Here is a 15217-nt window from a genome sequence, read left to right on the forward strand (position 1 = left end):
TGGAGTTGCTATATATAAATTGCTATAAGATATCAATTATGATAAATCTTGTGTTGTCGTTTTACTTGTGTGGTACCGCAACACAGCAGTAATCGATTAAGTCCTGACAACTACATGGGCGAATACAGTAGCAACGTGTATTAAAATTTAATATCTCGATGGCGGAGCTTATAATCTAAGCAACAGGCATTTTGCAACTTTAAGAATCAATATTTCAATGATACTAAGAATCAATACATCAATTTTACTCTTTTACACCCAACTGATTTGATTTTTTACAGTGTCATTTTGTCTTATACTATGTCTCGTCTATCATACTTTTATATGTGTTTTATAGGTGTTTTTTGTAAAAAAATGGTAAAGAGTGTGACACATTTTGATCAGTCACAGTGACTCACTGAGTTGCTAGTAATATCGATTATTTTATGATAATGTGAGCCACAGTTCGATGCAAAATACGCAACAATGAAGTTAATATTCATTTGTCTTATATTAGCTCTTCTCTCCCCTGATATCCCATCCATCCTTTGATAGTGTAATGTTTTTATGTAAATTACTCACCAATCGTATCAACACAAAAATAATATGGCCTTACACTTTTATAGTCTGACTGAGATAAAAGGCAGTTAAAAAAGAAGAGAGTTGAGGGAAGGACAGCCAAATGGCCACATGGGTGCCCAAAATTGGCCACAAAGAGTCGCGTTGATTTAAAATAGAAGATAGGGTGTTCGATTAACTTTCAGCTCACGAAATGTACCGGTGAATATTCACCAAAAGGGAAGGCCAAACAAACAAAAAAAAAAGAAAAGAAAAAAAAAAAAACAAAAACAAAAGAGAGAGAGAGAGAGAGAGAGAGAGAGAGAGAGAGAGAGAGAGACAGACAGACAGACAGACAGACAGAGAGACAGACAGAGGGAGAGGTATAAAACCCAAAGAAGTGCTTATTAGCAGTATATTTGGTTGACAGAAAATCCTTTTATACATCATATCACGCTTCGTCTTAATTTGGAAAAGGCCCAAACTGCCACGCCCCCCCCCCCCCAACCCCCGTCTCCCATCCCCTCTTCTACGGATTGGTCAAATTACGCACCTCCCCCTTTTTCTATAGCGCAATATCCACTAAACGTGCTCGAAGCGCTTTACAAAGGGTCTCTGACCAACAGCAACGCGTAAATGTAGAACGAGACATGACGTCTATTAGGCGGTATTACAATTTTTCCGATAGAGACAACGCTATGAACGGCCAGATACTCATTTTACGCCTACATACGGTGAGAGAGTTTGAGTAAAGATCCTTTTCCAAGGACTCAACTATGCGCCGAGCGAAGCTCGAACCTAGGACCATCCGATCCGAAAGCGAGTCATACCACTAGACCACATAGCCGCACAATTACATTCGTCTGTGTGACCTAAATTGAACATACTCTTTCTCTCTCTCTCTCTCTCTCTCTCTCTCTCTCTCTCTCTCTCTCTCTCTCTCTCTCTCTCTGTCTCTCTCTCTCTCTCTGGGTGGGGTTCCCGATCTCCCATAGTGGGCAGGGAGGTACTTGCTGTGTCTTCTATCCCCCTGCATTTGTTTTCCAATTGCTTTCTGTCTTTGTCTTGGAATGAGATTACTTGGTTTTGTCCTGACCCCGGCCGGAGTTCTTGCCTGGGAGGGAAACAGTCGAATGTATAGTTATAGTTTAGGGAGATGATATTTTTTCCCTTGCAAATCATCTCTCTGTTAAATATTGTTGTTGTTTTGTTTGTTTTTTAATTTCTAACATATGATTTGTAAAGATTTGAGTGTGTTCCTCTTAGTGGGATCTTGTGCTGGTGTCTGGGTGAGACTTTTAGGTGATCTCAAACTTAGTACACTGATAGTGTGCCCTTGGAATCTAAATCTGTTCCCTATTTGAATCATTCCCCTATATCTGACTTTTTTCTCATGTCCTCTTAATTGTACCTTTAGAATGTTTCTTCCTTTTTACTGACGCTGATATGACCTAAATGTGTCGCAAGTGCCGTAAAACCCTTAGAAACAAACAAAAAACAAACCTCTCTCTCTCTCTCTCTCTCTCTCTCTCTCTCACACACACCCACACACACACACACACACACACACACACACACACACACCGACAACTCTGTATAACTCTATATTGATGCCATCAGAGAGATTGTATAGCTAACGCTTCGAGAGCTCTCTCTAGCCAAAAAGCCCGCATCTGGGTCAACAGCTGATCGTGGAAATAAGCGCGTACAACAATGAGCTAAGATGGCGCCGACGCCGACAACACATAACAAATGCCAGTGGTGTTCCGGTATCAATTGTTCAAATTCTCGACACAAGAGACCAGATTTAGGTTTCTTCCGTTTCCCAAAGGATCCTGAAAGGTGAGAAAATTAAACTTTAATCTATTAACCTTAACAAATAACTATATTTCTATATTAACACGTCTAGATTGTGTTACAAGAGAAAATGAACATTAGATTTCTGATCCAGTTCTAATCTACTGCACCGTGACTGTGACCCTTAAAGGTGGCTCTGTTGGGGGTGAGGCTAGCCATTATCTTCTTCTTCTTCATCTTCTTCTTCTCCTTTTCCATAATAGCAGATGTGGTTGATTTAAAACACAGTAAAGGGTAGGGGGCGACGGTGTAGCTACACGGCATTGAATTTTAGCCATATATGTTGTGCCAGTGGATTTATGCTTAAAATAATTGAGCTTTTATATAGCGCAATATCCAATAAATATGCTCAAAGAGCTTTAGAGGGATGACTAGATAGGATGTACATTGACTAGACTTGTGATGCCTATGTCTAGATTCTAGTACAGTAGTAATCTCAATGAAGTGAGCTTAGTTTTTTAGAAGTTTATCTAAAGAGAAGCATACATCTAGTCTCTCTCGGCCAATTAGTATGTGCTTTTATGTATAAAATTAACTCTTAATCAGACCTAGCTCTCAATTAATTACTAATAATAGATCTAGATCCAATATTGAACTGCGTTAGTTATTTTTTACAGGTCCAGGCGTTGGGTCATCAACTGCAGGCGTGCTGATTTGGATGACAAGTCAGCTGATGCACTGTACAGACGAAATGTTTTATGTGAAGAACCTTTTGATGCTTCCTGTTTCAGTGGCAGTCAAGACACGACTTCAACAAGATGTTCCACAGGAAATTAGACAGCTGATGTTGCCATCAACTATGCAATCCCTAATACCAAATGAACAGAATGTAACAACTTGCATATCTGGGTATGTTGCAGTCAAATTAATGCCCCATGTGTGTACAGACTGTCAAGATTTATTGAAAGGTGACAAGGACCCTGGCAAAGAGAGTCAAGTATTCCTGCATGCAAAGAACCTTCAGGGTTGTAACCATGGCGGTCTCTGTGCACCAAGTTCAGGACTTCTCTGTATCATAGAAATTATGGAAAAGGAATTCAGAGACGCCATTACTCCACACTGCACATTACTGGTCTGAGAAATAGGATCATTAGACGGCTTGTGGTAAGCATTCCACCCCACATGGGCCTTGGTTGCAAAAATGGAAAGTGTGATTTACTTTTTTATGTAGCTAATTTGTTCACTAATGCCAGTTAATGAATCAGACACTGTCAGAAAAACAGCCCACCCATAGAAATAGGAAGGCTGCCACATTTAGCCATGTCGTGTAGATTTGATATGTCGCTGATTTGTTTTCTTACCGGTATGCCTGTTGTTGTTGGCTTCCGTCTGTCTCAGGAGACAATGGATGTATACCGAGGTTATCAATTCTGGTCTGTCACTGTCAATCATCGGTGTTGATGCAGCATTGTCCCCCTTTGTGATTTTACTGAGCCATTTTTCAGTTTATAAAATGTGTTTTAGATTAGATTCTACAATACTTACACGAGAGTACATGTATTTTGTATTTCTCTCCTTCATTATGTTTAATTGTACTTGTGGTCATTAATCTATGCAACGTAACTTGACGTCATCTTAGTCATGCATACTATTTTTTCATTGTACATATTATTTTGAACTATACGTGTGTTAATTAAACACATACTTACACACACACAACACACACACACAGAGAGAGAGAAGAGAGAGAGAGAGAGAGAGAGAGAGAGAGAGGGGAGAGAGAGAGAGAGAGAGAGAGAGGAGAGAGAGAGAGAGAGAGAGAGAGAGAGAGAAAGAGAAAGGAGAGAGAAGAGAGGGAGAGAGAGAGAGAGAGAGAGGAGAGAGAAAGAGAGAGAGAGAGAGAGAAGAGAGAGAAAGAGAGAGAGAGAGAGTGAGAGAGAGAGAGAGTTATGGCTTTGTTGAAAATACAAAGGTCGTTTGTTTCTATTAAGTTTGTTTAAAATAAATCATGATTTTCGCTGTAAAGTTGAGTTAAATTTATTTTTTGTCAAAGTTTATCCCCCCCCCCCCTCACCCCCTCCCACCCGCCTTCTCTCTCTCTCTCTCTCTCTCTCTCTCTCTCTCTCTCTCTCTCTCTCTCTCTCTCTCTGTGTGTGTGTGTGTGTGTGTGTGTGTCACACACACACATCATTATTATTATAAGTAATTTATTTTAGAATCTTACAAAGTTATCGTAACCTGATCTAGAGAATCAAACTAATCTGTACGATTTTGCACATAAAGCCTGAGCCGATAGTAAAGAAAAAGAGCAGCCGATCTCTAGCAGACGAAACACACATTCAGTGATCCGCGCCTATTTCGTGACACACAATTTTTCGGCTGATACGCAATGAAATACATTGTTGTCATGGAGAGCGGGAGGGAAGAGAGAGCTCTCTTAGCGTTAGCTTCTAAACTCTCTGATGCCATGCGTTCACTAAAAACAACTCATAACAATGCCAGTCGGATATTCCTTACCAACACACAAAACTATGTGTAACCTTAAAACGTTTATAGTCTATTTAGTGAGAAATACGCATAAACAATGGCTGGCTAAAAACAACAACAAAAAGGTGAATGTCGTCAATTATTGGGTTCTATTTATAACGTTTATAGATAGTTCGAAGATGACGTCACTCAGGATTTTGTGATTGTTTTTTGCCATCCGCGTTTATGAGTAATGCTCACTGAACTGTATAGATAGTATGCAGATGACGTCACTCAGGCCTTTGTTATTGTTTTTGCCATCCGCGTTTGTGAGTTGTTCTCACTAAACTGTATTAACCAGACTATAAAAGTTAATGGTTACACAGAGTTTGTGTGTTGGTCCGTTATACTTCCGGATGGCAATGTTGTGAACTCCTTGGCCAAGCGCATTCTATCTATTAACCCGACTATAAACGTTCATGGATACACACAGTTTTGTGTGTTGGTCCGTTATACTTCCAGATGGCAATGTTATGAGCTTCTTAGTCAAGCGCATACTATCTATCTGAGGTTTTGACAGATAGAAAGAGCGAAAAAAACAATGGTGAAGAAAAAATTCTCATGTAGATAAAAGAGGGACGTGAAACGTCCATAACAGTCGTCTCTGAAATAAATGTACCTACCACCAGTGGTTTGCTAAAAATAAAAATAGGGTCTTGAAATCTTGGAAAACTAAGTATAAGGTAGATGAAAAGGAAGCCCGAGATGTCCCTCTAACATTAGTCTCAACCTTAATTCACCATCGCCCCATCCCTTTATTGCTCAATATAATGTATGGGATCTTGAAAACTTGGAAGAGCAAAATATAAAATTAAAATGATAAAGTATAACATGATAAATGAAGGGAATAACCTAAACGCCCAAAATATTCTTCTCTTCAATAGATTTAATAACCATCATCTCAATCACTATATTGCTCAATATAATGTAGACGTCTAAGGGTTCTTATTAACTCCAAAAAGTGATGAAGGGTAATTTATCCTTGTATATTAAGGGAATACCCGAAACGTCTCTTAAATACTGTCATCACCGCTTTTACCGTATTGCTCAAAATTATATGATATAGGGTCTTGGTTGCTCGGAAAAGTGGAAAAAGTGATTAAGGGTAATTTACTAGGGAAGATGAAGGGCATACCCGAAACATTCAAAACATTCGCCTTTTATTGAACAGTTTCCTAACAGCAAACACTGTATTGCTTAATATTATGCAAGGGGTCTTAATAGCTCCGAAAAATTCGTCGATATTTTAAGGACGAGTTTTCTGGCCAAATCTTTAAATACGTGGGTTTTTTTTTTTTCTTTCAGATTATGGAGCTAACAGGTTAAGCAACATGTTCACAACGACATAATACCCTTTCGAACCCATTGGTCCCATGTCGGATATCGACAATTCAATATGTATCACAAAATAATACTAGATAGATTTTGACAAATAAATGTTTCACCTGATAAGAGTCATGGATGTACTACTAAGATGCCATGTCTCCTTGCGATAGATAATCCATGAGAATTGTCACACACATTCCTTGCAATGAAGAAAAGCACTGAAGCATGACACACATAATAATATGCATACACAAGTGTTCAAATGACTACCCCGTTTGCTTTTCGGATAATTAAGTTTAAGATTGAATCAAAAACTCGTTGGCGGAGCGAAGCACAGTTGGATATAATATTACATTCATTTTACACCTAGTTTGATAAGGAACAACACATTCAACACGCACTCAGTCGTGATCTCGCGCATCGCGATGAGCCGTGTCATAGTAGTCATGAGCGAGGCAAGGGTAGACAACAGTGAACAGTCATGCATTGCTTGCCATGCTGTATTTGTATAATTAAACTATAAAAACCAATACCAGACGTGACACGCTGCTAACAACCGAACACCCCACTTTGACTTTAACGTCTCTTGTGTAATAGTAATAAATAAATGTTCCAATACAATTAAGATTTTTTCGTAAAAAAAAAAAGGTTGTGCTCTAAGGGCTTGGAATTGTGATTTAGATAGAACCACTTTCTCATTACGCCAAGAACAGAGATATCAGCAATTTAAATTGTGTAAAAATTTAACGGTGCTTATGAAATTGGCCACCTTCACAACACTTTGCTTTGGTGACAAAAGGCCACAGAATACTATGATTGTGATCGATGTGAACTGAGTCCACACAAAGACTGTGATGAATAAGTGAATGACTCCCTGGTCTACCGATGACAAGCAGGGAATAGACCTAACCATAGGGTGACGCCGTCAAAACAAAAAGACTGGCAGCAAGTGGTAAAACATGTGCTCCTACCTTTGACCGCGCACTTTCCATAACAAATTATAGAATAAAAACCCCCATAAATATGTGGATGTTAGGTGACAAAAGATCACGCCTCAAATACTGTCTAAATATTTATATTTTATGAATCACATAATAAAATTTATCAAAAATTAAAGTCGCTCTGCTTTTAGACCACGTTAAAGTTAATTATTCAAAATTAATGCGCTTGTGTGAACAAATTAATAACTATTTTGACCCTGGTTTTAAGAGTAAATTTGCCATATATGATGAATCTAACTAGTATAAAATTTTGTTTGTGCATATTTGATTTTACTAAAAGTGTATCATCTGCAATGCAAACAACAATAAACTGGCGATCTATTTTCTGCGCAAAGTTTTCCTACTCCTAAACTGCTTCCTACTCACCAGCCTCGAACGCGAAACCAAACGATACAAACAATTTCAATTTCAGTGTTTGAGTTTGTAATTTCTATCGATTGTAAAGATTTTGTTAAATGTTAACACGTGATATCTTTCCGGATATCTCACTCACATAATTTTGAAATGCTTTGTGTATTTCACTCAACGATTCTCACATTGACCTTTCCATCACTCAAGTCTGCTTCATGCTCATGCAGGGATTGATTAGGATACTTTTTAAGAGAAGACACTTTTCATAATAATAGCAAGATGGATTATGGGGTTTTATTGGTAGCAGTTTGTGATTGTGGGACTCGGAGCGAGAGGATGTGAAAACGATAGTTGAACAAACAAGGGAAGAAAAGCCAGAGAGAGAGAGAGAGAGAGAGAGAGAGAGAGAGAGAGAGAGAGAGAGAGAGAGAGAGAGAGAGGTTTATGAATTGAGTTTGATTGTTATTTTGTTTAGATTAAACCACACAGTTACAATCTCGAACGTGTGTCAATCACAAGGGAGATTTTTGAAAATGAGAAAGTATCCTACTCAATCACTCGTCGCATCTTTGGTGGTTGATACTCTGCTGCTAAGTGCCGTAAAACCCTTAAAAACAAACAAAAACTAATCTCTCTCTCTCTCTCTCTCTCACCGACACCTCTGTAGAAAACTCCTTTTAAAAGTTACACATAGTTTTGTGTTTTGGTACGGAATATCCGACGGGCATTGTTATGAGTTGTTTTTTTTTTTTTAAGTAAACGCATGACATCAAAATAAACTCATAACAATGCCCGTCGGATATTCCGTACCAAAACACAAAACTATGTGTAACTTTTAAAAGGTTACAGTCTGATTAATACCATTTCGACACCAACACAACCACCACCATTACCATCATATTCATCGTGGTCACGATGACGACCAACACAACACCAATAACACTAACACCAGTTTCATACCCCCCCCCCCCCCCCCCCCACCCGCCTCAGTCCTCAAACTAAAGCTCTTCTACCGGCCCATATGGTTCTATATCACATCAAGTCACATTTTTAACAGTGAGGTATAAAATAATGGATTTTTATAGCGTCGATAATTTTGTCAACAAAATAATATTTCCTGGATTACGTCCCTTTGTTTTAATACGGCTCACGCGGATTTGCATCTCCCTATTTTAGGTACAATGTTAGAAGAATTTCTCAATGTGGGACTACGTCAACCTCAATTAATAATTAATCGTGGTCTAAAGTTACTGTGTGCCAAATTTGGTGCTTTCACCGCTAATTTGTACAATTAATTCTGTCTTTAAATTTGGCGCGTAATTGATGCTATGCATTCAAAGAAAATACTCACAACATCCGCCAGCCGGATACAACGGATCAGCACACAAAACTATATGTGACCTTAAACGTTTATAGTCTGATTTATACAATTCAGTGAGAACTCCTCATAAAAATGACTGACTAAAATAATACCAACTACCTGAATTATTATTATTATTATTATTATTATTATTATTATTATTATTATTATTATATTATTATTATTATTATTATTATTATTATTATGATGATGATGATGATGATGATGATGATGATGATGATGATGATGATGATGATGGTGATCATCATCATCATCATCATCATCATCATCATCATGGTGATAATAATAATAATAATAATAATAATAATAATAATAATAATAATAATAATAATAATAATAATAATAATAATAATAATAACAACAATAATAATGATAATGATAATAATAATACCCGTAGTCCCAGGTTTGAGAGTTTTTGCCAAGATGAGAGTCATTTAAATCGATCGATATTTGAATAATGAGTTTTCTGGCCAAATTTTGAAATAATTTTCTTTCTATAGAATGGTAGTCAACTGGTTAAGTATAAACAGCCGATTAAACCCATTTTTCGCGATGTGAAACTTTTAATTTTGAATGTTTGAAACTAAACAACTAATTCTATTTTCGAAAAACGCACAAAACATCGCCCTACCCTTATAGACATGTAAACTGAAATTGTTGAAAGTTTCTATCTGAACATATAGGGACGTTGTACTCTATAATCAACTGACTATACAAACGTCTTAAGTAATTTTTTTTTAAAATACCTCATTCAACAGCACAATGTAATGTTTCATTTAAAACGTTACTTTATTCATCAACACATTGTAACATGACCCATGCCAAATGTTAAAAGCAGATTTTAGCATGTCCAAAGTCAAATGCTACTTCATCATCAGCAACACAATCTGTCCTGACCAGTGTCAAAGGTAACCTCACTCAGCAACAACAACAAAAAATATGTCTAATGTCAAATGTTACCACGCTCACAAACACAATTTGATCTGTCCAATGTCAAATGTTACCACACTCACAAACAATTTAATCTGACCAATGTCAAATGTTACCACAATCAGAAACACAATTTAACCTGACAAATGTCAAATACTACCCCACTCATCAACTCAATAATTTAACCTGACCAATGTCAAATGTTACCACACTCAAAAAGACAATTGAATCTGACCAATGTCAAATACTACCTCAGTCATCAACTCAATAATTCAACCTGGCCAATGTCAAATGTTACCAAACTTACAAACGTAATTTAACCTGACCAGTGTCAAATATTACCTAACTCATCAACACAATAATTCAATCAAACCAATGTCAAATGAAACACACTCAGAAACACTATTTAACTTGAGTAATGTAAAATGTTACCACTCTTACAAGCACAATTTCACTTGACCAATGCCAAATGTTAACTCGATTACAGAGAATGGAGGAATGCATCGAAAATGGCGGGTTTTTGTTGAATATACCATATTAGTTTCAGTACCTTGTGTCACTTTCTCGCCGAGTTATAGGGGAGGAAAACATATTTAAGGAATGGTCCTGGTATCTCTATTTTTCTAAAGAAAATAGGGTTAGTGGTCAAAATTGTTCCGTATAGCCCTAATTTATTTTTGACAACAAGCACAGATTTACTTGCAAATCTGAAAATTATAAAACTATTTTTTATAGAATGATCCACGAATAACTTTCAAACGTTTCTTAATTTCAGTGTAATTTTATCACCTATTGATTCAAATCCCAAATTCATTTGCGCGCACCTAGAATGCGGTGTTACTGGACCTGTTTTGATTGTTGATGACTCAAAAGATTTGTCTCAATCTAGAATGAAATCTCCTGTTGTCATGCAGCACCCCACATCGTATACCTTTACAAAAATATTTATAATTGCTTCATAGATTCTTGAAATCGTCTTATCAATATTTTTTTAACGTAATTATTAATTCTTTTCCACTCTGTTAGCGCTTACATTCATAAAAAAGTCGGCTTATTATTTGACTAATATCAAATCAATCGACCTTAATCTTGAAGGTGATCTCGTTTGATGTCTATCTTAGCTCAAACTAAGAAAAGCTAGTGTCTTTTCTAAGGCTAGTTTGCTATGGTATTTTGAATAAAAAAAGTAAAAATTGATTACTTTAGATGGTAAGTGATTGCGATAATGTCTTCATTAAGATTTTTTTCCGTTTCATTAGCTTTGTCAATGTTAACGAGAATGAACGACTTGAAGAGACCATTTTCGTGGCTGGCACCCCATATCGTACACCACTTGTGGATTGATGATCAATCTCTACTTATTATACATAGTGTATTTTTCATTAAACGATCACCTGATTTAAGTGATGAACATTTTTTTTATTTAGGTAAAACGTATTGAATGTCATTATTTCACTAATGCTCTTTAGTTTTTATTTAATTTCCAGATGCTGTTATCAAAAATACCATGTCAAGAGGAGAAGAAAGGAGAAACCAGAAACATTTCTGTGTAAACCCAACTTAAAGTCTGACATTTTAACATGAAAGATTGCGCATTTTATCGTTGATGAAGGTGAAATCCGAACTGTCCATAACAGTCGTCTCTGAATAATATGGTGTATGGTTCAAAATTAAGTTTCCCTGTCGCGCTGTACTCACATAATATTTTGAATAACCTTGTATTTGGTATCAAATGAAACTTTACTCAATCACCTATTCAACATAAGATCCGTTAAATTCCACCCATTTCTGCTTTAGGTGTACACAACGGTCAAAGATGATGACCAGTGACTGTTTGTCCAAGGGCATGATTGCATTCCTCATCTCTTCTGGACCTCGTCTTCAAATTGTTGACCTAGCAGCATTTATTTTACCTTAGGGAAGAGACTGAAATCGCATGGGGCATGATCGGGTGAATAGGTGGGTGTCCCAATAATTCCCACGAGTAGCCCTTGAGAAGCTTGTTCACAACTTTTGACATGGGAAGAGGTGCATTGTCATGATGCAGATTGACGCCTTGTTCAAGCAAAGTGGGTCTTTTTTCCGTATTGCTAGTCTCAGAATCTGTAATAGTTTCCATTAACAGGTTTGACCAGGTGAGACAGGTCAGTTGGGTATAATGACATGTGTGTCGAAAAAAACGATGTGCATCACTTTCTTATCTCCTAGTGTGTTCTTAATCCTGCATGTCAGATTTCCCATGTTTAACTTCCATGACGCGCCTTTTAACAGTTTGAATTGAAGGAGTATTGTGCTCCAAAACTTTATAAAGGTCTCCGTGTATTTTGACAACAGACTTGCCGGAAAGAGTTGAAAATCTGATGACGACACGATCATCGTAACGTGAGAAGTTTGCATCAACGTTTTGCCCTGCCATTTTCCTTTGATTACGCTTGGGCAAGGATCAAAAGTACAACAAACCAGCTCTATACCACGGCAACCAATATACGTTAAATTTTTGATCGACATTTCTTAGTCATGATGTCATATTGTCTCAATTTATTTTTATTAGTGAAGTTATAGAAGATGGAACCTAGTCTGAAAGGCACCTTGTGTGTATTTACCTTCCTCTCTTTCAATGTATAACTCAATACAATGCATGGATTATTGACGACTTGGAAAAGAGAAAAAAAGTTTTAAAACAATTACAAAGGGTGATTTATCACGATATGAATTTCTCAAGAGGTTGATTTATTAAATATCTTCTGCTGCTGGTTCAAAGATTGTTCTTTTCAATTATGATTTCATTTTGATTTTTGATAAGGAAATTTTGACTAACAAAAACTTAAGATAACTTTTGAGTTCAGCCGGTCCACTTTCCTATAATGTTTGATGTTTCATCTATCTGCGTTATTTTCTGAGATATTTAATCTTTCATGCATTTTACTCGTAATTGTAGCTATTTTTTGCCAATGCGCCAAATTGCGTGTTTCTTGATGTTCACTTCTTTATTTTGCAAAAATACATTTGAAGAAAATGTCTTGAAGTACTATCTACCGGTTGACTAAACTGCATGTCACTTTTTATGATCATTATGTTCATTTTCAATGGTACCCTGAAATGTCTTGACGTGGCACTTGTAATTTAAAAACTATAATAGATAAGAAATGGACAAAAGCATAAAAACAAATATTAGTTTATGGTCTTTTAGTTTATTATTTCAACTTTCTGCATAGTAACCGTTCCCATCCAGACAGCCGCTAACGACGCACTAGTTATTACATCGCGTCGAAGAGGAATTAACGCGGCAAACTTCGACACCATCGAGTCATCTCCGCCTGCACCTCGTCATATCTGCCAAAATTGGTCAACTTGAGGTTTCTCTTAAGTCTTCAGAAAAGGAAAATGTCACTTGGAGCTCAATCAGAACTGTAAGGGGGAGTGTTCTACGACTTTAAGAAAACTTACTCTTTCATTGTGATCATGCATTTGCGTGATAATTTTCGGTATTCAACGGGCACAGATGTTTCTCTAGCCCAGGATTTCTCGAACGATATATCTATCTCTTCCATATGAACTATCTAGCATTTGTGAAATGTCTGATTGTTTTATTCGGGGAATAGCTCGATTAATTTCGTTAATCTTTTTGATGATTTGAGCGCTGTACGCACTTTGTGGACGACCACTGCGAGCCTCCGCAGTTATGTTGGTGGAGACCACAGACTGCTCGGAGCAGACCAGGCAACAGCCACTTTTTAGTGGCTAATCGTCCCTGGTTGCATAAAAAAGAAAATGGCGGCGCTCGACCTCTCGTGTTCAGATTCTTTATGGGGGAGTAGATAATGAGTTCCCTATATGGCCATGTCAATCATGTAGACATCCTTTGATGATATAAGCCTACCCTTTGGTGTCTGCAGTCGCCTTTTCGTTTTCTACGGTCACTCATGGCTCAACAGTCGTCAACAATGAACTGAACCATCGTTGAAACACTGGAAGAAGCTCATGGCATAGTTGCGTCACAATCACAACGTTGCTGAATATATTATCCAGGCACGGTTGATAGGTAAAAAAGCCAAATTATGTTCTAGTTACATTTGAAACAAACAAAGTATATCACTGATCTCGTCTCATTGAGATATAAAGAATGATATAAAAATCAAGAAAATCGGCCGATAAATAAAAAAGTTGCTAAAAAAAGCTAAAATAAACAAAAGCAATTTTTAAAATCAAATTTATTCGTAAAACAGTTGGTTTTCAACCGATTTTTCTGAAATAAGGACCAATGTTCTTCTTTTTTCAAGCTGATTTCAACAATGTGACTTTCAAGTTCCTCAGAATTATATTTTTTACTTTTAGATTTTAGCTTTTAGGCCTACTCAAAAAGGTGTTATATTCCTTGCGTAACAATAGCGTAATACATCGACGGTGAGATACACAATTCTACACGGTGGCGGTAGATCAAAGAGGTGTACCAAATTTATTTACCAACTACTTTTCTTAGTGCTAAAATTACAAAGTAATAATTTCGCGTCAGAAAAAGTAACTCTCAAGTTCCTATCTCTTTATTACAATAAAATTGATACCACAAATGACAAAATCGCCCCACAAATAAGGGAGTTATAAATTATTCATAATATTTTTTAAAGTTATTAATATAAACCCGTTCATTGGAGCCAAGACTAGAATGTACAAGTAAAAGTGTAGTTTCATATTAATTTGGTTTATCATCATAAACCTGGTCTTTTTTATCTATTTTCCGTCCACAAATCAAGGTTAATCGAGCTCAGTCAAAGTCATTCATATAGAGATTAAATCGCACAGCGTCCCTGGTTCCATACAAAAGAAAATGGCGGCGCTCGACCTCTCACTAGCCACTTTTGATGACGTTTTCCTACCTGTTGTCATCTCTAGTCCTGTATTCTCTATGGTGGAGACAGCATCAGTTCTAGTAAAGAACTTAACAACATTTGAACTGTTTTAATACCAACTCATGAATCACCATAAACACGCTTCAGTCGTTTATGAATATTTACGGGTGTATATCACTCTTGGCAGTATGGATCTCGGTCACAGCACGCTGTGTTTGTGTGTTATTTCTTCGACCGATATGTTTTAGTATGGGTTCTTTCAAATAAAATAGATTAAAATAAAGAAATATCAGTTAAATAAAATCTGGTGACCTAATAGAAGAATAAATTAACCCTCTCCTACAGCAAAATCGTCACATTTGTTACGACACAATATACATTTTGTCTCATTCAGATTTATTTTGTACATCACAATGTTCTTTGTTTAATTAATAAGAACATAAATCTGCTTTGCAGAAAGATTGTTTGAGTTTAAAAAAATCAATTTTTCTGCTGAGTAAGCCTACCATTTTTGGAAAATA

General features: G+C 36.7%; 2 protein-coding genes across 3 annotated transcripts in view; one reads left to right on the forward strand and one right to left on the reverse strand.

The window, feature by feature from the left end:
- Nucleotides 1-15217, reverse strand: part of LOC144968711 (uncharacterized) — a 202646-nt gene that overhangs the window by 145195 nt on the left and 42234 nt on the right. Inside the window, exon 1 of one of the 2 annotated variants that reach the window (XM_078907316.1) lies at nt 6306-6700. The exons of the other annotated variant lie outside the window; for it this stretch is intronic. The gene's annotated coding sequence lies outside the window, so the exon portion shown is untranslated. Of the gene's footprint in view, nt 1-6305; nt 6701-15217 lie in introns of those variants that run through there. 2 annotated transcript variants of the gene reach the window in all.
- LOC144969683 (52 kDa repressor of the inhibitor of the protein kinase-like) lies at nt 2261-3385 on the forward strand. Its single transcript, XM_078908833.1, has 2 exons — nt 2261-2379; nt 3012-3385. The coding sequence occupies exons 1-2, from the start codon at nt 2261-2263 to the stop codon at nt 3169-3171; spliced, it is 279 nt and encodes a 92-aa protein (XP_078764959.1). The 3' UTR covers nt 3172-3385.

Source organism: Berghia stephanieae, chromosome 3, assembly GCF_034508935.2.
Source record: "Berghia stephanieae isolate SIO BIC M18660-M18661 chromosome 3, UCSD_Bste_1.3, whole genome shotgun sequence".
Taxonomy (NCBI): Eukaryota; Metazoa; Mollusca; class Gastropoda; order Nudibranchia; family Aeolidiidae; genus Berghia; species Berghia stephanieae.

What these genes read in the sequence shown, in the direction of transcription:
- LOC144969683 (XM_078908833.1), top strand. Translation starts at nt 2,261, where the DNA reads ATGGCGCCGACGCCGACAACACATAACAAATGCCAGTGGTGTTCCGGT. An exon ending in TTCCCAAAGGATCCTGAAAG is followed by an intron (nt 2,380 to 3,011) that starts GTGAGAAAATTA and finishes TATTTTTTACAG; the next exon opens with GTCCAGGCGTTGGGTCATCA.